General features: G+C 45.8%; 1 protein-coding gene across 2 annotated transcripts in view; it reads left to right on the top strand.

Annotated features, from left to right (window-relative positions):
* Positions 1 to 27333, top strand: part of npr2 (natriuretic peptide receptor 2) — a 278856-nt gene that overhangs the window by 91833 nt on the left and 159690 nt on the right. For both annotated transcript variants that reach the window (XM_072497159.1, XM_072497157.1), the window contains exons 7-8: positions 10361 to 10445; positions 10729 to 10849. In XM_072497159.1, coding sequence (XP_072353260.1) covers positions 10361 to 10445; positions 10729 to 10849 — 206 coding nt within the window. The remainder of the gene's footprint in view (positions 1 to 10360; positions 10446 to 10728; positions 10850 to 27333) is intronic.

Consider the following 27333-nt stretch of genomic DNA (forward strand, 5'->3'; position numbering starts at 1 on the left):
GTGTTCAGTCTCTTGGAAGTTTGAAGGAACATTTTTTAAGGAGTTATTTACTGTTGCAATATTTTCTGAGTTATCTGTGAAGTAAGGGGTGTTAAGAGATCCAATGTTTATTTAAGATGTTCAGTTGAGTTCATGGAATAAACAGTATTTTGTGTTTAAAAACCCACGTGTCCATAATTGTAATCCCACACCTAAGGAAAAAGCCATGTGCTAGGAAAAGCAACAAATCCATGAAAGGGAGAGGTTGGTTGAACACCATGATACATTTTGGGGTTCTGAAAACACCTCGCCTATAACAATTGGGGGCTCGAGGGGGGATAAAAGTCTATCTATTGGATTGGCTTTTGTGAACTTAAAGACAGTGAAGGATTGTTGCTCTTTCAGAGGCTCAGAAGTTTTTGGGGGTGGAGAATGTCACACGTGATACTTACGGGCAGAAACGAAAAGCAGACTGGTAGATTTGGCACGAACATTGCCATTAACATTACCTGACAAAATGCGAAAAGATGAGGTAATTATGGCGGTGGTTAAGCATTTAAAGTTGCCTGAGATAGAGTTTGACTCATTGGAAATGGCAAAAATTCAGTTGCAAATTAAACAAATGGAACATGAGAAGGAATTAAAGTGGCTGGCATATGAGAGTGAGAGAGAGGGAAAACAAAAAGGAAGAGAAAGAGAGAGAGAGGAAAATGAAAAGGAGAGAGAAGAAAGGAGAAAAGAAAGAATAGCCCTAGCAGAACAAAAAGAAAAAGAAAGGGAGATACACATCAGGGAAAAAGATAAAGAGAGGGAGTTTGAACTTCAGAAAATGGCCATGAAACATGACAATCAGTTAAAATTGGCAGACGTAAAGAGAAACGTACAGTTGGATAATAGTGAGAAAGAGCGTCATAGTCGAAGGCTTGGTGGGAATCTATTTAAATATGTCCAAGCATTGCCAAGGTTTGACGAGAAGGAAGTGGAAGCCTTTTTCATTTCATTTGAGAAGTTAGCTAAACAAATGAAATGGCCACAGGGCATGTGGGTGTTACTGATTCAAGCAAAGCTGGTAGGTAGAGCTAGAGAAGTGTTTGCATCACTACCGGAGGAGGTATCTGGAACGTATGAGGAGGTGAAGAAATCCATCTTAAGTGCATATGAGCTAGTGCCTGAAGCTTACAGACAAAGGTTTAGAAATTTAAGGAAAGAATTTGGTCAAACATACATGGGGTTTGAAAGGCTCAAACAGAGTAACTTTAATAGGTGGGCTTTGAAAATAGACCAAACGTATGAAGCTCTCAGAGAAATTATACTTTTGGAGGAGTTTAAAAATTCAATTCCTGATGTAGTGAGAACTCATGTGGAAGAACAGAGGGTTAAAACTGCGAGATTAGCAGTGGAAATGGCAGATGATTATGAATTAGTTCATAAATCAAAGATTGGTTTCTGACATCAGTTTCAGCCGGTGAGGGATAGAAACTGGGGACATGAGAAATACTCAAGTGGTAAAGGTAAAGGTGATCTGATGGAGACAATAAAGAGAGTGTATCTTAGATAAAAAAGAAATCCAGGGGGTGGAAAAGAAATGAAAAGTTTCAGATGTTTTCACTGTAATAAACTAGGCCATGTAAAGTCACAGTGTTGGTGGTTAAAGAAAAAGCACTGGGAAGGCTGATGTGGTAAAACAGGATAAGACAGTGGAATTTGTTAGAGTGGTAAAGGAAAGCCCAAGGGAAGCGAAGGAGGTGCAAATGATTGTACAGCCTGTTCAAGAAGTAATTATTAAGAAGGTGCCAGATGTCTTAAAAAAATTTACTTGTGTGGGTAAAGTTTACTCATGTGTATCATGAGGAGCAGGTAAATAAGTCACAATTTTAAGAGATACAGGGGCTAGTCAATCTTTAATGGTAAGAGATGAGGAATTATGTAGTTTGGGAAGAATGTTGCCAGACAAGGTGGTGATATGTGGAATTCAGGGTGAGAGGAGTAGTGTTCCATTATATAAGGTAAGGTTAGAAAGTCCAGTGATGAGTGGTGAAGTGGTAGTAGGAGTATTAGATAAATTATCTTTTCCAGGAATACAGTTTCTCTTGGGTAATGAAATAGCTGGATCGCAGGAGTGATGCCTACTGTGGTTGATAAGCCAGTGGAAAATCAGTCAACTGAAGTGTTGAAGGACGAATACCTTGGGATTTTTCCGGATTGTGTAGTAACAAGGTCGCAAAGTCACAGGTTAAGACAAAAGGAGAAATCAAGGAGTGAAGATAAAGTTGAAGTGCAATTATCAGAAACAATTTTTGATCAGATGGTTGAAAAAGAACAAGAACAGATGGAGGATGAGGCGGATATTTGTAGTTCAGGAAACTTGGCGGAGTTACAACAGAAAGATGTAGAAATAAAACGGATATATCAGAAAGCATATACAGAAGAGGAATCTGAGAGTATACCAGAGTGTTATTACCGTCAAAATGATGTCTTGATGAGAAAATGGAGACCTGTACATATGCAGGCGGATGAAAGGTGGGCAGAAGTTCATCAAGTAGTATTGCCGGTAGGGTATAGAAAGGAAGTGTTGCGAGTTGCACATGAGGTACCAGTGGGAGGTCATTTGGGAATACGGAAAACTCAAGCTAAAATCCAGAAACATTTTTATTGGCCTGGACTGCATATAGATGTAGTTAAATTTTGTCAATCATGTCACACATGTCAAATGATAGGGAAACCTCAAGCAGTGATAAAAACAGTGCCCTTAATACCCATTCCAGCATTTGAGGAACCGTTTACAAGGGTCCTAATCGATTGTGTCCGACCGCTTCCTCAAACAATAAGTGGGAATCAATATCTTCTGACTGTAATGGATGTGTCTACTAGGTTTCCAGAGGCCATTCCAGTACGTCACGTAATATTACAGCTAAAAGGATTGTGGAGGAGTTACTTAAATACTTTACTAGATATGGACTACCCACAGAAATTCAATCGGATCAAGGAACAAATTTTATTTCAAAGTTATTCAAAGAAATTATGGATAGCTTAGGAATAAAACAATTTAAATCAACTGCGTACCATCCAGAATCGCAGGGAGCTTTAGAAAGGTGGCATCAGACATTAAAGACAATGTTGGGGGCGTATTGTCAAGATTATCCAGAGGATTGGGATAAAGGAATCCCATTCGTATTGTTTTCAATTAGGGATGCAGCTAATGAGTCTACCAAATGTAGTCCTTTTGAACTAATTTTTGGTCATGAGGTAAGAGGACCACTTACATTGATTCAGGGAAAATTGGTGGGTGAGAAATCGGAAATTACACTATTGGATTACGTGTCAAATTTTGAATTGGCTAGACAACATTTGAAAGTTGCACAAAATGTGATGAAATGGGTAGCATAGTTTTGCCAGTGGGGATAAAGTTTTAGTGTTGTTACCAGTGGTAGGGTAGCCTTTAAAAATTAGGTTTTGTGGACCGTATCAGATTGAAAGGAAATTAAGTGAGGTGAATTATGTGGTAAAAACACCAGATAGAAGGAAGACTCACCGAGTGTGTCATGTGAATATGCTTAAAAAGTACTTTGAAAGGGAAGGAGAGAAAAAGGAGGTTTTAATGATTCTAACTCAAAGTGACGAACCAAATCCAGATGACTGTGAATTTGACAGACCTCAAATTAAATTGGAAAATGAGGATGTTCTTAAAAATTGGGATGAATTGTTAAATTACCTTCCAGAGGAAAAACGAACTGACCTGAAAGAGTTATTGATATCACATGGGCAAGTTTGTAGAGATAAATTGGGAATTACTAAAATGGCTATACATGATGTAGATGTGGGCAATGCTGTTCCTATCAAACAACATCCATGTAGACTTAATCCTTTAAAATTGGCACAGGTTAACAGAGAAATTGAGAGCATGCTGAAGAATGGCATAATTGAAGTGGGATGCAGCCAATGGAGCTCTCCCATAGTGATAGTACCTAAGACAGACGGTACCCAACGGTTGTGTGTGGACTATAGAAAGGTGAATGCAGTTACAAGAACGGACTCTTATCCTGTTCCACCATTGAAGGATTGCATTGAGAAAGTGGTACAATCTGCTTTTATTTCCAACTTCCAGACATGGAAAGAACATTTTAAACATCGTATGGAGTTCTTCGATCAACTTCAGGAGGCGGGTTTGGTGATGAACCTCGGCGAAAGTGAATTTGGAGAAGCCCGAATCACTTTCCTTGTGGAGTTTCTGATACCCTCAAGGCGAAGGGAAATAATGCAATTTCTTAGCATGAGTGAATTTGATCGAACCTTTGTGCAAAAGATTTGTAGCGTGATTACTCCACTGATGGAATTGCTGAAGAAACATAAAAAAATTCAAGGGACAAGCGGACTTTCAACAGGCATTTGACTGCTTGAAAGCTGTGATCATCAATGTTCCTGTATTGGAGAATTGCAAGGGACTCTGTGGTCAGATTGAACGAAAGTATCTGGGGCGAAATTCTCCATAATTGGTGCAATGTCCCGCCGACCGGAGCCAAAAACGGTGCAAATCAGTCCGACATCGCGCCGCCCCAAAGGTGTGGAATCCTCCGCATCTTGGGGGGCCGAGCCCCAACCTTGAGGGGCTAGGCCCGCGCCGGATTGATTTCCTCCCCTCCAGCTGGTGGGAAAGGCCTTTCGTGCCCCGCCAGTTGGCGCGGAAATGACATTGACGGGCGGCGCATGCGCAGGAGCGTTAGCGGCCGCTCACGACATCCCCGCGCATGCGCAGTGGAGGGGGTCTCTTCCGCCTCCGCCATGGTGGAGACCATGGCGAAGGCGGAATGAAAAGAATGCCCCCACGGCACAGGCCCGCCTGTGGATCGGTAGCCCCCCCCCCAGGACCGCGGAGCCCGCCCGCGCCGCCTTGTCCCGCCGGTAAGAGAGGTGGTTTAATCCACACCGGTGGGACAGGCATTCTAGTAGCGGGACTTCGGCCCGTCCGGGCCGGAGAATCGCCAGGGGGGGGGTCGCCAATCGACGCGGCGCAATTCCCGCCCCCGCCGAATCTCCGGTGCCGGAGAATTTGGCAACCGGCAGGGGCGGGATTCACGGAGAATCTCGCCCCTGATTCTGAAAAGAAATGCCGAGGAGTAGAGGAATGGATGGATCATGCAGAGACTTTGTTCAAAGAGACTGTCAATCGAGAAGGGTTTCGGTTGGTGGAAGAACAACAAAGAAAAATGGACTATATTATTATACCTGTTTGGATGTGTTTTTTTAAAAAAAACGAAAAAGTATATTTACTGTGTACATTTCTTAGTGGATGGTGCAAAAGTGAAAAATGAAACCATCTTGAAGTTGATGGTTTATTTTTTTTTCTTGGGAGGCGGTGTCAAGTGAGGGTACCTTTAAGACATGGATGTTTAAGCAATGTACCTTTAAGAAAACAGAGATGTCAGAGAGTGGGTGGGGCTCAGCTCAGTTCAGCCATTTTGCAGTTTGGTTTTTGCAATTTAAAAAGTGCCTGGCTGGTTTTGATGAGAGCAGTTTAAAAGTAGAAAGCCAGTTTGAGACAGCAGCTTGAGAAGTTCTGGTTTGCTGTGAGTGCTTGAAGGGGGAAAGCCAGGTTTGAGAAAGCAGCTTGGGGTGTGTCTGTGTGTTTCCAAAGAGTTTTCAGGAGGAAAGCAAGGTGCTGGAGCTGAAGTCACCCAAGCTAATATATCTCTGCCATTCTACAGAAAATATATATATCCTTTAACCTGAAGTGATACTGTTTAAAGGTGTTACGTCTCTTGGAAGTTTGAAGGAACATTTTAAGGAGTTATTTACTGTTGCAATATTTTCTGAGTTATCTTTGAAGTAAGGGATGTTAAGAGATCCAATGTTTATTTAAGATGTTCAGTTGAGTTCATGGAATAAACAGTATTTTGTGTTTAAAAACCCACGTGTCCATAATTGTAATCCCACACCTAAGGAAAAAGCCGTGTGCTAGGAAAAGCAACAAATCCATGAAAGGGAGAGGTTGGTTGAACTCCATGATACATTTTGGGGTTCTGAAAACGCCTCGCCCATAACAACGTTTAAAAGTGATATGGGCCTATATGACCCACACTCTGTCGTATCCTTATCTTTTTTAAGCAACAGGGAAATTGATGCCTGCCCCAAAGTTTGTGGTAACACGCCCTTCCCTATCACCTCCTCAAACATCCCCACCATCAGGGGTGCCAGCTTATCCTTGAATTTTTTATTATATTCCATCGGAAACCCATCTGGCCCTGCCACTTTCCCCGACTGCATCCTCCAATCGCATCTTTTATCTCCTGCTTCACTATCGCTCCTTTTAATTTAGTCCTTGATTCCTCCCCTAACCTGTAAGCATTGATCTTTAATAACGGATCCATCACAGCCCCTTTTGAGGTTAAGACACACGTCACACAAGGTTGCGTCTTTGCCCAGCTCTTTGTTCGATCTTCCTTGCTGCCATGCTCCGTCTGATGTACTTACTGAGGCATATTAACATTGAAAAGTCCTCCATCAGCAAGCTCCAAATAGGCACAATCCATCCCCATTGATTTTGATCCATGATGAGTGCCTGGAAAATGTGTAACATTTCCAGTACCTTGGAATTTATCTTTCACAGAAAGCTGACAATGAAGAAATCCAGCATCACCTGAAATCTGCCGGTGCAGCTTTTGGTCACCAAGGGAAACGAGAGTTTAAAGATTGCAGCATCAAAACTGAAACCAAGCTCTTGATTTACCATGTGGTTATGGAATCATAGTAATCATAGCATTTACAATGCAGAAGGAGGCCATTCGGCCCATCAAGTCTGCATCGGCCCTTAGAAGGAGCACCCCATTTAAGCCCACACCTCCACCCCATCCCGCAACCCAGTAACCCCACCCAACCTTTTTGGACACTAAGGGCAATTCAGCATGGCCAATCCACCTAACCTGACCATCTTTGGACTGTGGGAGGAAACCAGAGCACCCGGAGGAAACCCACACAGACACGAGGAGAACGTGCAGACTCCACACAGACAGTGACCCAAGCAGGGAATCGAACATGAGACCCTGGAGCTGTGAAGCGACAGTGCTAACCACTATGCTACTGTGCTGCCCCTCATTGACTAGAGCTGAAACATGGACAACCTATAGGAAAAACCTCAAAGTACTGGAGTCATAACATCAGTGCTGCCTGTGGAACATTTTACGTATTAATTGGGAGGACAAAAGCACCATCATCAGTGGCCTCTCACAAGCATCGGGCCTGATCTTCCACCATCAGTTTGATGGGTTGGTCACGTAGTTTGGATGTCAGATACCAGGCTCCCAAAGCAGGTCTTCATCTCCCAGTTCAGTCAGGGCTGACACACCAGAGGAGGCCTCATTAGCTACCTTTGGTCCATTGGAAGACAATCCCTCACCTGTGAGGGATAGCCAATACAATACAATGGAATAAAATAAGCAATACAGAGGATGGATGGGCAGTTCTTTACCCAATCTTTAGATTTAAAATGGAAATCTTGTACAGTTAGCTATATTAACCAACCATTTAATTCCAAACGTTTGCTGATTGATCAATCCCCTGAACCTATTAGAATTACAGTACGAAGTCTTACAACATCAAGTTAAAGTCCAACAGGTTTGTTTCGATGTCACTAGCTTTCGGAGCGCTGCTCCTTCCTCAGGTGAATGAAGAGGTATGTTCCAGAAACATACAATGCTTGGAATGTGACCATTAGCAGGTGATTAAATCTTTACAGATCCAGAGATGGGGTAACCCCAGGTTAAAGAGGTGTGAATTGTATCAAGCCAGGACAGTTGGTAGGATTTCGCAGGCCAGATGGTGGGGGATGAATGTAATGCGACATGAATCCCAGGTCCCGGTTGAGGCCGCACTCGTGTGCGGAACTTGTCTATAAGTTTCTGCTTGGCGATTCTGCGTTGTCGCGCGTCCTGAAGGCCGCCTTGGAGAACGCTAACCCGGAGATCAGAGGCTGAATGCCCTTGACTGCTAAAGTGTTCCCCGACTGGAAGGGAACATTCCTGCCTGGTGATTGTTGCGCGATGTCCGTTCATTCGTTGTCGCAGCGTCTGCATGGTCTCGCCAAAGTACCACACTTCGGGACATCCTTTCCTGCAGCGTATGAGGTAGACAACGTTGGCCGAGTCGCACGAGTATGTACCGCGTACCTGGTGGGTGGTGTTCGCACGTGTAATAGTGGTATCCATGTCGATGATCTGGCACGTCTTGCAGAGATTGCCATGGCAGGGTTGTGTGGTGTCATGGTCACTTTCTGAAGACTGGGTAGTTTGCTGCAAACAATGGTTTGTTTGAGGTTGTGCGGTTGTTTGAAGGCAAGTAGTGGGGGTGTGGGGATGACCTTGGCAAGATGTTCATCGTCATCAATGACGTGTTGAAGGCTGTGAAGAAGATGTCGTAGTTTCTCCGCTCCGGGGAAGTACTGGACGACGAAGGGTATTCTGTCGGTTGTGTCTCATGTTTGTCTTCTGAGGAGGTTGGTGCGGTTTTTCGCTGTGGCGCGTTGGAACTGTCGATCGATGAGTTGAGCGCCATATCCCGTTCGTACGAGGGCATCTTTCAATGTCTGTAGATGTCTGTTACGCTCCTCCTCGTCTGAGCAGATCCTGTGTATACGGAGAGCTTGTCCATAGGGGATGGCTTCTTTAATGTGTTTAGGGTGGAAGCTGGAGAAGTGGAGCATCGTGAGGTTATCCGTGGGTTTGCGGTAAAGCGAAGTGCTGAGGTGACCGTCCTTGATGGAGACGAGTGTGTCCAAGAATGCAACTGATTTTGGAGAGTAGTCCATGGTGAGTCTGATGGTTGGATGGAACTTATTAATGTCATCGTGTAGTCGTTTCAGTGATTCTTCGCCGTGGGTCCAAGCATTGGACCCAAAGCATTCGCATTCCAAGCATTGTTTGGCATCTTTGAATTTGTCTATATATATGTTTCTGGAACGTACCTCTTCATTCACCTGAGGAAGGAGCAGCGCTCCGAAAGCTAGTGACATCGAAACAAACCTGTTGGACTTTAACCTGGTGTTGTAAGACTTCGTACTGTGCTCACCCCAGTCCAACGCCGGCATCTCCACATCATGGCTACCATCGACACCTCTTAGAATTATGCCACTAAGCATAGATTGCACAGCATATATCTTCAGCAAACTGTCAGATTAGCAATCGTTGCACTGAAGATTTATTGCAAATATTGTACAAAATTTAGTATGATGGGTTTAATATCTAACGCAGTTAAAGTTATGCATTGTTCAATATGAATTTCTGCAGTTGCATTTGTGTGTTTAAAAGCTGAAGGCATGAGCTTTTGAAAGTTACCCAGTCCTATTGCCAACAATCATCCTTAGGAGGTATTAAAACTGGTTAGGTAACATATCAGCATTCAAATAGAATAATCTTGTTTGAAAGAGTTTGGATGCGTAGTGTTCAGAAATTTCTATGTTGGTTCAGATCCCGAGACAGTCAATATCAACTTTGCATTTTAATGGAGAAATAAATACCATCAGGGGATGTTTTCTTTCCACTGACCACAGCAAAGCAGAGATTTTCTACTATAGTACCTGGACATATCTAGTAGGGTACAAGCCCATGTCATAAACCAGAGTAAATTCTGCTCCAGATTTTCTATGTATTATTTATTTATTCAAAAAAAAAATTAGAATACCCAATTCATTTTTTTCTAATTGAGGGACAATTTAGTGTGGCCAATCCACATACCCTGCACATCTTTTTGGGTTGTGAGGGACGAAACCCACGCAAACACTGGGAGAATGTGCAAACTCCACACGGACAGTGACCCAGAGCCGGGATCGAACCTGGGACATCGGCGCCCTGAGGCCGCAGTGCTAACCACTGCTCCACCGTGCTGCTCCAATTATTAATTTATTGTGCCAAACTTATGATGAGTGATTCCATCCAGCCAAGCTCTTACATTTGGAAATGCAAGAAGAAAATCTGCAATGAGCAGATTTAGAACTGGATGGCAATAGAGATGTCCATCCTCTATTAATGTATTCAGGCTAAATGGATAGAGCAAAGCATGTTTATTCCCCTGGTGGTTTACTGGGTACGCTCTATGCACACTTTGATAATGGTATTCTTGGAAACTTGGAAACCTGCATGGGTTTTGTGTCTGAAAAATGGTTTATTATTTGGAAGTCTTGATTATACATCTATAATTGCAGATGACCTATTCACATCATTGTGGAGTCATTACATCTTTACAAGAAGAATGAGTAGCTTTGTTTTTCCTTCAAGGGTGTCTGTAAAATGATTTTCAAGCAAAATTTGATAAACAGAAGAGTTGGATCGTGAAGCAATAAACCAGACCCTGCTTCTTAGTCCACTTATACAATTCTCCTCTTTTTTTTCCTTAGCTACTTTCTCTCTGCTTGGAATAGTTGCCCTGGGAGCTGGCCTCACACTGGCAATCTTCGGAATCTCCAGCTTTCTAGTTTACCGGTAAAGTATTTATAGATCTGTCAATTTAAACCTGGAAACAGGTTGACTGTCATAGATTTTGGTAAAAATTTAATTTACAATCAGCAATGAAAGCTTCTCTGACATGAAAGTCAGGTTAAAGAATTGTAGTCTATTTAAACTGCACATTTATGGTTAATAATGGTGCATATTCTCACTTTACTTCTCCAAGCACTATTACCGTCACAGTGATATTTCTATAGCAGCAACAGGTAATGTATAATTCAATAAAAGATGTTTATTGTTTAACATTATGCTTAAATAGGAAGCTAAAGCTGGAGAAGGACCTGGCCAGTATGATGTGGCGAATCCGCTGGGAAGAACTGCAAATGGGAAACAGTGATAAATTCCGGAAGAGTGCTGGTAGCAGGCTTACCTTATCACTGGTAAGTGGCTTTCTTTGTGAAAAGCCATTAATCTTGTAGAATGTCAATATCATCAGCTCAACAAGACCAGTAACAACTAATGCTCGACATATCCAATGTTGTTGGTGCTGTAACCTGTTCATGGAGAGGCTGATGACATAGACTGTTCATTTAAAGCCTGTTATTGTATACTCTCCAGGTGATGTTGTATTTTATATCAGAATTCCATTTCAAACTTGCATCCATAACAAAATGCAGACAATATTCCAACAAGATTAAAGGTCACCTCTCTATACTCCCAATGATTGAAATGTCAAAGATAACATGGGGAGAAATTGGTTTCCAACTGACCTTTTACCTAAATGTTAGGAGAACCAATGGTGGGTCAGGAACTCTCGTGCCCGATCTCTTCCGGAAGTGCACCAGCCGTCCAATTGGAAGCTGGTGACCTCCAAATAATAAGGATGCTTGCCTAAAAACAGAATATGAAAATGCCTTATTTAGGATCCTGTTCTATATTTGTCATAAACTGAATGGAACCTGTGATTTTCACAGTAACTTCCTTGCAGTGTTAACGTAAGCCTACTTGTGACACTAATAAAGATTATTACTATTGTTATTACTCCACTCAGTTTTTTCTGGCTATCCATCAGCTGACCACTGGATTCGGCCAATTATTTATACTTACTTTTATTTGGTCCAGGCGAGACATCTTTCCTGGTTCCACAATACTGCTTCACTGGACTGGCCATCCTGGCCCCACATTCTGCCCAGGAATCTTATCCATGTCAGTTTAATGTCAGAACTGACTGATTTTTCTGGGGCCGATTGATTTTTGGTGGGATTTTCCGGTCCTGTCTGCCCTGGCGCTAGAAAGTCTTTCCAGCATTCAATGGACCTTTCCTCATCCGTCAAATTCTCTGTCGCGCCCGCGACGAATCTCTCAAAGGGCTGGACGGCAGATTTAGAGCAGGATTCTCCGTTCGTGAGAGTAAGTGTTGGCACTGGATTCGTGGAGTTCTGCAACAGCAAAACCGATGCCGCACCTGGACCGATTCAGCTACTGTTGAGAGGCTAGCACCAGCGCCACGTGGAAAACAGTCGACTCGAATGAGAAACGGTGCGGGATTCGCCGGATTTGCGATCGACAGCTGACAAGCTGCAGCCGCATATACACACTTCGCTCCGCACACACCATCCCAGCCAACAAGATGGCAGCAAGGAGAGCAGCACCCAGTTTTACAGACGCCGAGCTGGAGACCCTTCTGGTCGCAGTGGAGGAGAGGCGGTTGACCCCTGTACACCAGCCCTGGAAGGAGGCTGCCACTCACTGCATTTCTGCATTCCTGGTACCATTCTGGTGAACCCCATTGCACTTTCTGTAAAAGCAGAATTTTATGCTGCCCTGCCAGTGTGTTTTAAGGTGAAGAGCAGCATGTGGCCTCCCCTCCACCTCCCTACCCATCCCTTACCAGTCTCCCATTTTACAGCGGGCCATGGAGGCATTTGGGGACCAGCAGCCTGAGCAGCGAAAGCTACCGGGATTCTCAATCAGCAGCGGCTGCAGCTGGCATGGGAGAAATCGTGGCGGGGCCCCAGTGGGCACTCACCACATCCCTGTCACATGTAAAATTGTAGTGGGATGCATGTAAGCGGGTAAGCACCGGGAGACGTTACCACGGTAATACGCACAAATTTATGTCCCCGCCTATCTGCAGGGAATGCTCGTGGGAAGGTCTATATTTCACACTATGTAGGAACATTGGAACGTATGACTTAGGAGCAGGTGTAGGTCATTCGGCCCTTGAAGGCAGCACCGCCAATCAGTAACATTATGATCTGATTATGGACTCAACTCCACTTTCCCCGTCGGCCCTCCATAGCTCTTGACACTTTTCATAGACCAACATAGATCATAGAATCTACAGAGCAGAAGGAGGCCATTCAGCCCATCGAGTCTGCATCGGCCCTTGGAACGAGCACCCTACTTAAGCCGCACCACCACCTTATCCCCATAACCCCACCTAACCTTTTGACCCCCAAGGTGAGGAATTCTCACCTGTCTAGGGGGCTAGGTGGACACCGGAGGGATTGGCGCCGCTCCAGCCGTCTCTTGGCGTCAGGCCGCAGCATAATCCTGCACTCACGAGTCGGGACGTCATGTATGCTGGGCTGAAGATTCCCCAATCCGAAGAACTCGTCGTCGGGGTCGTCAATGTACAACACGTCTAGTTGCGGTTCGGATTTGGTACCGGGGTAGCCACCTCCCAATGTGAAATCTTCGTCTGAGTTGTTGTCTTCCAAGACCATATCATTACGTTTTGTATTGGAGCTGGCATTGGGCTCGCGATGTCCAAAAAAGAATTCAAGGTCTGAGTCATAGCCTTCAAGGACTGTATCATCTCTTTGAGCGGTGCTAACTGCTTGTTGCAGGGTTCTGTGGAGGTTACTTTCAGATACTGGTCGAATTTCAGGCATTGTACTGTCGTTCCAGGTGAAAGAATCTGGTTTTGAGGGTTTAAAAAATGTTTTTCTTGTTTTGGGACATTTCCCCTTTAAGTGGGTGTGGTCTGAGGCCTCTGACATCACAACGCATGTGACGTAGGTCGTAGGAAGCGATTGCGCCTGTGCATATCATTGTTCCTTTACTTGGGGCCTTTTTCGGAATTGCGCATGCGCGGCGTCCCGTTCTGTGCGCTCTTCGCGCAACTGCGCATGTGCAGCATCTTTTCTAAGATGGCTGCAAATCAAAACTGCCGTTCGTTGCTGCAAGCCTAACTCGTGTTGAGTTTTGGTGCCTCTTTTACCTTTTCTTCTTGCATGTTCCTCGCAGAAGTCTTGGAATTTGTCCAGGACTGCCTGGAAGTCGCTCTTGTTTTGCCCCTTTGAGTATTTGAAGGTCTGGAAGATTTCAGCTGCTTCTGGACCCGCGATGGTAAGTAGAAGCTTTATTTTATTCTGCATCCGCCACGCCACCTAGGTCGGATGCCACCAGGTAGACCTCGAACCTCTGCCTGAACCGAAGCCAGTTTTCACTGAGATTGCCTTGGTACCTGAGCTGCTGTGGAACCGGAATCTTGAACATCATCTTGCCTGGCTGCTGTTGCTGGTTGTCACTGTTCGCTGAGTTGTAACCATATGGATTCAACAGTCACTCACTGGTACCATGTTTTGTTATGCTCTTGACATAGCATAAGCTGTTTCCTTGATGTGCACTCTGACAAAGGAAGGTTCAGACTTGGAGTTAGCTTTAACACGTTTATTAAAATATTAACAATTCTCCTACTTGGATTCGACTCTACTGTTAATCCTTCTATAGCTAATCAGACTGACAAACCAGTCTGCTACAATCCACATGGTGGGTGTGATGTTCAATCAACCGTGTCTGTACTCACTGAGTGTCTCCACTGGAAAGAGACTGAGCATGTGTGATGTGTCCTTTCATATGGGTTGGTGTAATGCCCTCCTGTGGTAGTGTCACCTCTATGTGTATCGTGATTGCCCATTAGTTGTGTCCTATCTTACTGACCTATTGGTTGTGCGTCATGTCTGTGTGCCATGTCTCTGGTGCTCCCTCTCGTGTCTATCTAGTCTACGTGTATTTACATTGACCCCTTGTGTATTTACAGTGATGCATATCACCACAGAGTTGGCGCAGCTCCAGCCGGCGCCGATGGGACTGCGCGAGTTTGCGCATGCGTGGAATGGCAGTCGTGATCTCGCGCATGTGCGGAACCGCCGGCATGATCCCGTGCATGCGCAGACCCGCCGTCGTATTTTGCCACGTGCGCGGGTGCTTCTCTTCTCCACGCCGGCCATTGCGGAGTCCTACAGGGGCCGACGCGGAAGGAAGAAGTGCTCCCACGGAACAGGCCCGCCCGCAGATTGGTGGGCCTCGATCGCGGGCCAGGCCCCCGTGGGGGCCGCCCCTGGGGTCGGTTACCCCCGCGACCCTCCGAGGACCACCCACGCCGACTTACCTGCCAGGTCCCGCCGTGTGGGACCATACGTAAGCCAGCGTGACTGGCCAAAAATGGACGGCCGCTTGGCCCATCGGGGCCCGGAGAATCGCCGGGGGGGGGGGGCCTACAGGGGCCAACGGCCCCTGACCGGCGTGGCGGGAATCCTGCCCCCGCCCGAAAAACGGCGCCGGAGAATACGGCAGCTGGCGTCGGGGCAGGATTCACACCCTCTATGTTTCACTAAGATTGCCTCTCCTTCCAAACACAATTGGTGCGGGCTCAACCAGACCAGTCCCCTTCATTACATGAATGACTGAACCTTCCCTGAACTGCTTAATCCAATGATTGTTTTTCAAATAAGGAGGCCAAAACTATACACTCGGTACACCTGGCTGAAGATTATTGCAAATGCTTCAGCCTTATCTTTTGCACAGATATGCTGCACTCCCCCCATCATTGAGGATGGGGATATTTGTGGAACCTCCTTCTCCAGTTTCTTTAATTGTCCACCACCGTTCACAACTAGATGTAGCAGGACTGCAGAGCTTAGATCTGATCCATTGGTTGTGGGATTGCTTAGCTCTGTCTATCACTTGTTGCTTATGCTCTTTGGCATATAAGTAGCCCATCGTTCTGTACAGTTCAGATACTTTCAATCAGTTCACTTACTCAAAGGTTTTATCTCGGTGTTTTACCGAGGTGTCTTTTAATAGCGAGGAGAAAAAAGAACAAACACAAATACAAGTTCGACAAATACAGAAAAATCTTTATTCAGCAAAGTTAACCCGTAAGTTAACTCAAATATATATACAATAAACACCCAAGATTCAGTTATACTATCTGCAAAGATAATCTGGTTGAAGAGTAGGTCTGATTCTCCAGCGGCCCTGCCATGCTCCATGGCGAACTCGGACCGCGGAGCCAGACAGAAAAAATAAACCCCCAATCGGCCGGGCGCCCGAGCCACAACAGCCGCGCATCTAATCTCCGGCCGCCTATATGGCCCCCCATGGTCTCCGATGCGTCCGCCCCCAACCAGGGCAGCCGCGGACTGAGTCCGCAGCCACCACACGAGCATCCCGACCGGCAATAGGTGGTTAGTTCCACGCTGTCGGGAACTCAGCCGGTCGGGAGCAGAGGTTGGCTGAGTGGGCCTCTGGCAATGGGCCCCCGGCCACGTGGCGCACTCCACGATGACCTCGATTTTCAGGGCCCAGAGAATCGCCGGATCGGCGCCGGGCCCAATTACGGCGTCAAAGTGGATTCTCCGCCCCCGCACCGGCTATGATTTCGGCGCAGGGCTGCGGAGAATCCAGCCCCTCTTCTTTATCTATTTTTATCCCTTTCAATTTTCCTCCGGCATCCTCTTTTAATGTGACACTGGTAGCATCGAATTGCTGCCACCAGCTGCAGGTTTGTCTCCAAGCCACACACCGTCTTGTCGTGGAACTATATCCCTTCGCTGCCCCGGAGTCAAAACGCTGGAACTCGCTTCCCAGTAAAACTGTGGCTGTACCTGCACCAAATGGACTGCAAATAGGTGGCTCACCACCAGCTTTTCAAGGGCACTGAGAGATAGGCACCAAATGCTGGCCTAGCCAAGGGCACCCATTTCCCATGCAAGAATAAAGGTTCAGGGCCAAAGGGAGTTTTATTGGGACAAGAAATAAAACTGTGTATAACGGAGGTCTAAATGGAGGACATTGTTATCATTCCTATAAGAACGGGCAATTCAGAGGTAATAGAAAGGGCGGAACGTGGAACAATCAGCATCATTAGGGAAACGATACTCACTAAACTCTTGGGATTGAGGGCAGACAAGTCCAAGGGCCTGATGGCCTATATCCTCGGGTGTTAAAGGAAGTGGCAGCAGAGATAGTGGATCCATTGGTTATAATATTCCAAAATTCCTTGGACACGGGAAAGGTTCCAGCGGATTGGAGAAATGCTAACGTAGCACCCTTATTCAAAAAGGGAGGGAGGCAGCATGTGGGAAATTACAGACCAGTTAGTTTAACATCTGTTGTTGGAAAATTGTTAGAATCAATTATCAAGGATGTATAATATCAGGACATTTGGAAAGACAAAACGTGATCCATCAGATTCAGCATGGTTTTATAAAGGGCAAATCATGTTTGACTAAATTGCTGGAGTTGTTTGACGATGTAACAAGCCAAGTGGATAATGGGGATCTTGTAGATGTAGTATATCTGGACTTCTGGAAGGCTTTTGATAAGGTGTCGCACAGAAGGTTAATTCACAAGGTGAGATGACATGGGATTAGGGGTAATTTATTACCTTGGATAGAAAACTGGCTGACGGATAGAAGACAGAGAGTCATGATAAATAGGTATTTTTCTGGATGGCAAGATGTAACTAGTGGGGTGCCACAGGGTTCGGTCCTTGGGCCCCAGCTATTTGCAATCTATATTAGCCACTTAGATACAGGTATAGAAGATTCTACAGCCAAATTCGCAGATGACATAAAAATAGGTGGGACAGTAAGTTGCAATGAGGAAATAATAACCATGCAAATGGATATGGATAGGTTAGGAGAGTGGGTCAAAAGGTGTCAGATGGAGTTTAACATGGATAAATGTGAGGTCATGCATTTTGGTTGGAAAAATGAGAAGCCAACTTACTATCTAAATGGGGAGAGACTTCGGGGTGCTCTGATGCAGAGGGATCTGGGGATCCTCGTGCATAAATCACAGAAATGAGCATGCAGGTGCAGCAGATCATAAGGAAAGCAAATGGAATGTTGGCATTTATAGCAAAACAAATGGAGTATAACGGTAAGGAAGTGTTGTTTGAAGGGCAGCACAGTAGCATTGTGGTTAGCACAATTGCTTCACAGCTCCAGGGTCCCAGGTTCGATACCCGACTTGGGTCACTGTCTGTGCGGAGTCTTCACATTCTCCCCGTGAGTGCGTGGGTTTCCTCCGGGCGCTCCGGCTTCCTCCCGCAGTCCAAAAATGTACAAGTTAGGGGGATTCGCCATGCTAAAATTGCCCTTAGTGTCCAAAATTGCCCTTAGTGTTGGGTGGGGTTACTGGGTTATGGGGATAGGGTGGAGGTGTGGACCTTGGGTAGGGTGCTCTTTCCAAGAGCCGGTGCAGACTCGATGGGCCGAATGGCCTCTTTCTGCACTGTAAATTGTATGATACAATATCTATGAACTATAAAGTGGAGATGCCGGCGTTGGACTGGGGTGAGCACAGTACGAAGTCTTACGACACCAGGTTAAAGTTCAACAGGTTTGTTTCGATGTCACTAGCTTTCGGAGCGCTGCTCCTTCCTCATTCACCTGAGGAAGGAGCAGCGCTCCGAAAGCTAGTGACATCGAAACAAACCTGTTGGACTTTAACCTGGTGTTGTAAGACTTCGTACTATGAACTATAAAGGCATTGGTGAAACCGCACCTGGAGTATTGTGAACAGTTTTGTCTCCTTATTTGAGGAAAGATGTAGGGGCATTGGAGGCAGTTCAGAAGAGTTTCACTGGATTGATTCCAGAGATGAGGGGTGGGATTCTCCACTCCCGCGCCGAAGTGCCCACGCCGTCGTGAACGCCGTCGAGGTTCACGACGGCACAAAACGGCCCCTATCCCGACCGATTCAGGGCCCGATAATGGGCTAGGAGCGGGGCCGCATCATTTACACGCGCCAGGCCTTGTCGCCGCGTAAAGGCGGCGCCGCATACTTGATGCGGCCGGCGCCGCATAACTGGTGTCACCCGCGCATGCGCGGGTTGGCCGGCGCCAACCCGTGCATGCATGGTTGCCGTCCTCTCCATGTCCGCCCCGCAAGAAGATGGCAGGCGGATCTTGCGGGGCTGCAGAAGAAAGGAGGTCCTCCTTCAGAGAGGACGGCCCGACGATCGGTGGGCACCGATCTCGGGCCACCCCACATTTGAGGTACCCCCCGGTGCAGGATCCCACCTCCCCCCCCCCACCCCCCCCACCCCCCCCCCCCCCCCCCCCCCAGCGTTCCTGCGCTGTTCCCGACGGCAGCGACCAGGTGTGGACAGCATTGGGGGGGAACCCGCCGTTTTAGGGTGGCCGCTCGGCCCATCCGGGCCTGAGAATAGCAGGGGTGCCGGAGAATCGCCATTTTGGGTGTCTCGGGCTATTCTCCGGCCTGCTGCCCGCGGAACTCGACGGGGCCGTTCCCGCCGCTTGGGAGAATCGCGGGAGGGCGTCGGAACGGCGTCGCGGGAAATTTTGGCGGCCCAGGCGATTCTCCCAACCGGCGCGGGAGTGGAGAATTGCGCCCGAGGGGTTTGTCGTATGAGGAGAGATTGAACAGTTCAGCCCTATACTCTCTGGAGCTTTGAAGAATGAGGGGCAATCAAATTGAGGTATACAAGATGCTAAAAGGTATGGATAAAGTACATGTGGAGCAAACGCTATCTCGTGTGGGACATTCTACAACGAGAGGTCATAATTTTAGAATAAAAAGGCAGCAAATTTAAAACAAAGATTTTTAAAAAAAAATTTAGAGTACCCAATTCAGTTTTTTCCAATTAAGGGGCAATTTAGCATGGCCAATCCACCTACCCTGCACATCTTTTGGGTTGTGGGGACGAAACCCATGCAAACACAGGGAGAATGTGCAAACTCCACATGGACAGTGGCCCAGAGCCGGGATCGAACCTGGGACCTCAGCGCCGTGAGGCAGCAGTGCTAACCACTGCGCCACCGAGCTGCCCCAATTTAAAATAACGATGAGGAGAAACTACTTCACCCAAAGGGTTGTGAACTGTGGAATTCGCTACCCCAGAGTACAGTGGATGCAGAGACAGTGATTAAATTTAAGGAGACTGATTTTTAATTGGTAATGTGTCGCAGGGTTATGGCGAATGGGGAGGACAGTGGAGTTGAGGCCATTATGGGATCAGTCATGATCACATTGAAGGTGTTTAAGCTTGGGAGGCTAAATTGCCTATTCCTGCTCCAAGCTCATGAGTTCTGGGGAGGTGATGCTGTGGCTGATTTTGCAATCCATCACTTGGTCTGTAGCATAGAACATTACAGCGCAGTACAGGCCCTTCGGCCCTCGATGTTGTGCCGACCTGTGAAACCACTCTAAAGCCCATCTGCACTATTCCCTTATCATCGATATGTCTATCCAATGACCATTTGAATGCCCTTAGTGTTGGCGAGTCCACTACTGTTGCAGGCAGGGCATTCCACGCCCTTACTACTCTCTGAGTAAAGAACCTACCTCTGACATCTGTCCTATATCTATCTCCCCTCAATTTAAAGCTATGTCCCCTCATGCTAGACATCACCATCCGAGGAAAAAGGCTCTCACTGTCCACCCTATCCAATCCTCTGATCATCTTGTATGCCTCAATTAAGTCACCTCTTAACCTTCTTCTCTCTAACAAAAACAGCCTCAAGTCCCTCAGCCTTTCCTCATAAGATCTTCCCTCCATACCAGGCAACATTCTGGTAAATCTCCTCTGCACCCTTTCCAATGCTTCCACATCCTTCCTATAATGCGGCGACCAGAATTGCACGCAATACTCCAAATGCGGCCGCACCAGAGTTTTGTACAGCTGCAACATGACCTCATGGCTCCGAAACGCAATCCCTCTGCCAATAAAAGCTAACACACTGTACGCCTTCTTAACAACCCTCTCAAACTGGGTGGCAACTTTCAGGGATCTATGTACATGGACACCGCGATCTCTCTGCTCATCCACACTGCCAAGAATCTTACCATTAGCCCAGTACTCTGTCTTCCTGTTCAAAATGAATCACCTCACACTATTTTGCATTAAACTCCATTTGCCACCTCTCAGCCCAGCGCTGCAGCTTATCTATGTCCCTCTGTAACTTGTAATATCCTTCCGCACTGTCCACAACGCCACTGACTTTCGTGTCATCTGCAAATTTACTCACCGATCCTTCTACGCCCTCCTCCAGGTCATTTATAAAAATGACAAACAGCAGTGGCCCCAAAACAGATCCTTGTGGTACACCACTAGTAACTGGACTCCAGGCTGAACATTTCCCATCAACTACCACCCTTTGTCTTCTTCCAGCTAGCCAATCTCTGATCCAAACTGCTAAATCACCCTGAATCCCATGCCTCTGTAATTTCTTCAGTAGCCTACCTTGGGGAACCTTATCAAACGCTTTACTGAAATCCATATACACCACATCAACTGCTTTACCCTCATCCACCTGTTTGGTCACCTTCTCAAAGAACTCAATAAGGTTTGTGAGGCACGACCTACCCTTCACAAAACCGTGTTGACTATCTCAAATCAAATTATTCCTTTCCAGATGATTATACATCCTACCTCTTATAAACCTTTCCAAGATTTTGTCCACAACAGAAGTAAGGCTGGTCTATAGTTACCGGGGTTGTCTCTACTCCCCTTCTTGACCAAGGGGACAACATTTGCTATCCTCCAGTCTTCTGGCACTATTCCTGTAGACAAAGATGACTTGAAGATCAAAGCCAAAGGCTCAGCAATCTCCTCCCTAGCTTCCCAGAGAATCCTAGGATAAATCCCATCCAGCCCAGGGGACTTATCTATTTTCACACTTTCCAGAATTGCTAACACCTCCTCCTTATGAACGTAATTGTAGGTAAAAGATGAGGAAAATATCAGCCATGATAGAATGGCGGAGCAGACTCGATGGACCGAATGGGCCAATTCTGCTCTGATATCTTATGGACTTATAATGAACTGTTGCCATTTGAAACCAAAAAAAAGGGGAAAATGAAAGTAAAAATGGGGCGCCACGGTGGTACAGTGGTTAACACTGCTGCCTCACAGCACTAGGGACCCGGATTCAATTCCGACCTCACGTGACTGTCTGTGTGGATGTTGCACATTCTCTCTTAGTCTGCGTGGGTTTCCGGGTGCTCCAGTTTCCTCCCACAGTCCAAAGATGTGCAGGTTAGGTGGATTGGCCATGCTAAATTGTACCTAAGTGTTCCAAGGTTAGGTGGGATTACAAGGATAGGGCCGGGGATTGGGTCTGTGTAGGGTGGTCTTTCGAAATGGTTGCTGCAGACTCGAATGGCCTCCTTCTGTACTGATTTCTGCACTGATTTGATTCTATGAAAACCAAAGCATTTAAATAAGAAAGAAACAAAATGAGGGACAAGATTATGTTCTGAAGTTGTTGAATTTGAGTCCAGAAAATGTCCATATGAAAGCATGGTGGAGAATTAAAATGACAGGAGACCAGAAGCCTATGATCATGCTTGCAGACTGAAGGGAGGTGTTCTGGAAAGCAGTCAACATTTGGTCTCCCCAGTGTATAGCAGACTGCATTGCGAGCAGCATGTTTGTATCAAATTCCATTTTAACAGAGCCGTTGATCCATTTTAAATAAACACACAAGCCCGCCTATTAAAATAGCAAAGAATGGAATTTGCTACAAATGCTCATATGAGATCACACAAATCAGGTTCCATATTCACATTTCTGAATGGTTGTCACGTTGGCATGATGATCGGGTCTAATAAAATACTTTGAATTCTGAACTGGAAAATATTTTTTAAATTAAAAATTAAAATTAAAATGTGGAAACCAGTAGTTGGTAAGGGCCAAGAAAACCACAGTAGTACATTCATGTTGATTTCAGGTGTTGAATCCCAAGTTTCTTTACCCGTCAGTCTGGCCTCAATAAAAGTCGAGATGGATTTGCAGGTACAGCATTAGTTATTTTATTTAGCTTGCAAGCTTGATTCCTTTCACAGAAACATAGGACACATCCAGTCTCCTACATCCAGGAAAGCGAATGAACAAAGAGACAAAGGGATCTCTGCAAATCAATTCAAATGGTATCAAGTTTCACATACTCGATGCCCATAGGTCATCCTATATCCCTCCTGACCTGTTTGATCTATTCTGATTGGCTCACTTCCAATCCCTTCCTCTGGCCCCTATTACTCAGCATCCTTTTCTCCTGCTTTGGTGGACACACTTCTTCCTGCTTTTCCATGCGGTCTGAAATCCTTTGTGAACTCACCAGAATTAGACTGGCCTACCTCTACATTACATTAACTAATATCTCTAAAGTAAAGTAACTATTTTATATCACATTCGTCACAGGGACCTGAAAATATAGATGTTTTTATTAATTAGCATTTTCATTTGAATTAGCTCCAAGAGGGTCCGAAGAGTTGTGGCATTTGTTTGCCCAATAAGACCTCTGAACAAGCTTCGCTCTCACCTTTTCCGTCGCACGATTTTTTCTTTGTTTTTGAAAAAAATGTTGGGCGGGAATCTCCGGCCTCCCAGCTGTGTGTTTCTCAGCGGCGGGATATGGCGCACTGTTTGATAGTGGCGGAATTCTCTGCTCCCGCCGCTATTAATGGGATTTCCCATTAAGCCATCCCACAACGCCAGGAAACCACAGGCGGGGTTGCACTGCCGGCACAAACAGAGAATCACACCGCCAGCGAACCACTGGAGAATTCCGGCTGTTACATTTCTCCACATGGAGACATACGGTCGGAGGGGAAAGTTGAGAGGGTTGAGTTGAAATCCTTTCTAAAAACTGGCCTTGGAAGGTCTTGACACCATGCACAGTAATTAGCAGTATTAAACTACATCACCTCACACTGTTAGGATCCCTATGAGTTAGTTAGTGCAGGGAAATTACATTGTTTTAACATTTAAAAACCTGGCGTGGAAACTGTATTGTAGCTAAATTTTCTGACGATATAAAGATAGGTAGGAAAGCAAGTGGTGAGGAGAACACAGAGTCAGCAAAGGGATAGAATGAAATGAAAATGAAAATGAAAATCGCTTATTGTCACAAGTAGGCTTCAAATGAAGATAGAGATAAGTGAGTGGGCAAACATTTGGCAAATGAAGTATAATACGGAAAAATGTGAGGTTCTCCACTTTGGCAGGAAGAATAGAACAGTAGAATGTTATTTAAATACGTAGAGACTGCAGAGACCTGCAGTACAGGGAGATTTGGATGTTCTTGTACATGAATCATGGAAGTAATGGAAAGAATCCCAACAGTGCAGGAGGAGGCCATTCGGCCCATTGAGTCTACACTGACCCTTCGAATGAGCACTCTACCCATGTTCACTCCCCCATCCACCTTGCCCTATCCCCGTTGCCCCGTAACATAAGTCCACATCCCTGGACACTAAGGGGCAATTTAGCAAGACCAATCCATCTAACCCACACATCTTTGGACTGTGGGAGGAAACCGGAGCACCCGGGGGAAATCCATGCAGACATGGGAGAATGTGCAACCTCCACACAGACAGTGACCCCGGGTCAGAATAGAACCCGGATCCCTGGTGCTGTGAGGCAGCAGTGCTAACCACTGTGCCACCATGCCGCCCTAATTAGGAAGGTAAATGGAATGTTGCCCTTGCTGCAAAGGGGGTGGAGTATCAAAGTAGTGAAGCGTTGCCACCACTGTACAGGGCCTTGGTAAGAGCACACCAAGGGTATTGTGTGCAGATTTGGTCAGGTTACCTAATGAGGGACGATACTTGCATTGAAAGCAATTCAGAGAAAATTCATGAGGTTTATTCCTGAGATGAAAGGTTTGCTTTATGTTGCCAATCGCCACCAGAGTCAGCAATAATGTTACCAATTAATAATGATGCTCTTTCGAGTCGCCAGGTATCAAATGATACCACCACAAGGCTTTACTGGAAATCGATCAAAGGACCACACAACCAGTTAGTCAGTTCAAGTTCAAAGATGGTTTATTTACACACAAGGATTACTTCAACATGCAACACAAAACACTATAAGTTAAACTACAACTAACAACTACAATAACCTATACTTAACTTCAGGGCAACCGGCTCTATGCAGATGGACAAGGCCTTTGTCCAGATCTTGCGTGGCTGGGTGAAAGAAGTGGCTCTGTTTCTGCTGGGCTCATCCGTCTGGGAGCGATCGTTGGTCTTGAACTTGTCTGTCTGGTCGTTATGCTGCACTTGGGTTGGCATAGGCCGGATCCAAGAGAGACCGAGCACATGGCTGTGTCTCCTCTTATCCCTCTGGGATTTCGTGCTCTTTGGGGCGGTCCTTAACTTGGAGCCAATAATTCGATAGACTTCGATCACTGCCTTCGATTTTGGCCAATAAAGGGGCGTGTGCCTTGATGGCTGGGCGTGTCCTTAGCAGTCATTGACCTTGGCTGTTTGGGCTCCCTGAGTAAAGGGAGTGGCACCGATTAGTCTGTATCTGTATCGGTTACCTGAGTACAGTTCTTTTGTTCTGGGGAAATGGGCCATTAGAATGCAAACAAGCGGGGGTTTCGATCACGTCTAGCTATCTGGGTTGCAAATCCACACTCTGGGTCTGTCTGCGTCCTGGGTTGGCCATAATTCCCATAGTCCTTTGCAGGTGGCCATCTGAGATGGCTACATTTATGAGGAAAGGTTGAGCAAGTTGGGCCTATACTCTTTGGAGTTTAGAAGAATGAGAGGTGATCTTGCAAGATTTTGAAGGGGGAAGGATTGTTACATTTTGGGGATGTTACACTTTGAGCTTTGTTGAATGATTCCTATGGAAGTGCCATAAGAATTAATCATGAAGCCTGCATTCAATCTATTGTTTTTGATGTGTTTACAGGAATGTCACTAGGAATGATAGACATTAATTATGCTGAGAGACCAGAGAAGCTGTGGTTGTTCTGCTTAGAACAGGAAATGTTAAGAGAAGGTTTAATAGAGTGTTCAAAACCATTATAGGTTTCGATAGTGTAAATAGGAGAAACTGTTTCCACTGATGCCAAGAGGATTGTGACAAAATATTGGGAGAGGAAGAGATAGAAAGGACAATGTATAAAGTGAAAGTTGAAAGGGAAAAGGAACTGGAAAGGCTAGCGATGGTTCGGGTAGACAAGTCACCTGGTCCAGATGGTTTGCATGCCAGGTTGCAGAAATGGTGATAGTGGAAGGGCTTGCCTCAATCTTTAAATCTTCATAGTAGTTCTAATTGGAGCAAAGACAACTGTGAGGAGATTTCAGACAGTTACACAAGATTATGATAGACTTCAATAAGGCAGACAATGAAAAGCTCTTCCCATTAGCCAATAGTACAAGGATTAGAAAACACAGGTTTAAGATTTTGGGCAAGAGATGCAAGGGGAAGAACTTTTTATGAAATGAGTGGCAATGACCTGGAACTCACTGCCTGTGACAGTGACGGAAGCGGAAACAATCAATGATTTCAAAAGAAAATTGGATGCGCACTTGAAGAAAATAAGCTTGTAGGGTAATAGGGATTGAACAGGAGAAATGACGGACTGGATAGTTCCGGGAGGAGCTTTCATGGACTTGATGGGTTGAATGGTCTCCTTCTGAGACGTAAATTAACCTCGGATTCTATGTCTTTACGGTTGGAGTTTTGGTAACCAGCAAATACAGATTTATGATAATTGGGGAAAGAGACAGGTGAAATGGGGAGCAAGTTTTTCATGCAGGGTTGTTAACAGTTGTAACAGTTGCTCTCGTCTGGATTGCACTGCCTGAAAGGATGATGGAAACATATTCAGCAGGAACTTTCAAAAGGCAATTGGATAAATATTTGGGGATAACATTGCAGGGCAATGGCAAAGGAGCAGGTGAATGGGCCAACTGGATGACATTGGACACAATGGCCTAATAGCCTCTTTGTTGTGCTGTGAGATGATGATTCTACACTTACCAAATTAGACTATTGTGTGTGACTTATTGATAATGCTTATTCAAACCAAGAAAGTAGAGGTTACCTCTCCTGTGAAAATCTCAGCCATTTTGCTATTCCTTTTTGGCTGCACCTTCCAGCTTTTCCCAATCTTTCCTCACACTTCTGTTCCGGCCTCACCTTCAGCAGTGAAGTGCTTCAGACATTTTGCTGTTGGTTTCTAATGAATTCAACTTCAATGCCACACTGCACTAGAATTAGCAATATTACGTCGGCAGTTTTGACTTCAGCTCTGAGTAGGAGACTGCTGGCTCTGGAATTTGAAGGTGATTTATGGACATTCAGGCTGCAGCACAGAAATTCAGAGCAGCCTGGGGATAAGATGAGAATTTCCAATGGTAAGCACCCCCCCCTTGAAAGCTGCCAGACAATCAAAGGTGGGCACCCTTCCATCGTAGGCCAAGCCAGCGGAAACACTGGCAGCTGCCCCACAAGAGGCCCTGAATCAGTGAGGGATCCAGGCCACAGGTAAGGATGAAGTGGGAGTCGCAGGGTAGGAGCTTCAGGGTGGTGGGCATGGAAGAGGGGAGGAATGTGGAAGGGGGTCAGCTGCAAAGGTTTGGGGGTGGGTCTCAGTCCCACCCCCACTGTTTCCTGATTCCAGGTCCCTCAATGAGACATTGAGTGCCTTTGAAACATGGAACTACCCCCACCCCCATCCCCAGGAGCCAGCAAGCAAAGTACAACAAGGATTTGCTTTTTGGGCTCCCACATGGTGAGTCCTCAATCTGCAGTTGTGGGATAAGGCCGGTAAGGGGGTATTAATTGCCCAGTTAAGGGATTCAATAGTGGCAGGACGTAGGTGGTGGGACCCCACCAGGAACCCTCCCCCATGATTAA

Source organism: Scyliorhinus torazame, chromosome 3, assembly GCF_047496885.1.
Source record: "Scyliorhinus torazame isolate Kashiwa2021f chromosome 3, sScyTor2.1, whole genome shotgun sequence".
Taxonomy (NCBI): Eukaryota; Metazoa; Chordata; class Chondrichthyes; order Carcharhiniformes; family Scyliorhinidae; genus Scyliorhinus; species Scyliorhinus torazame.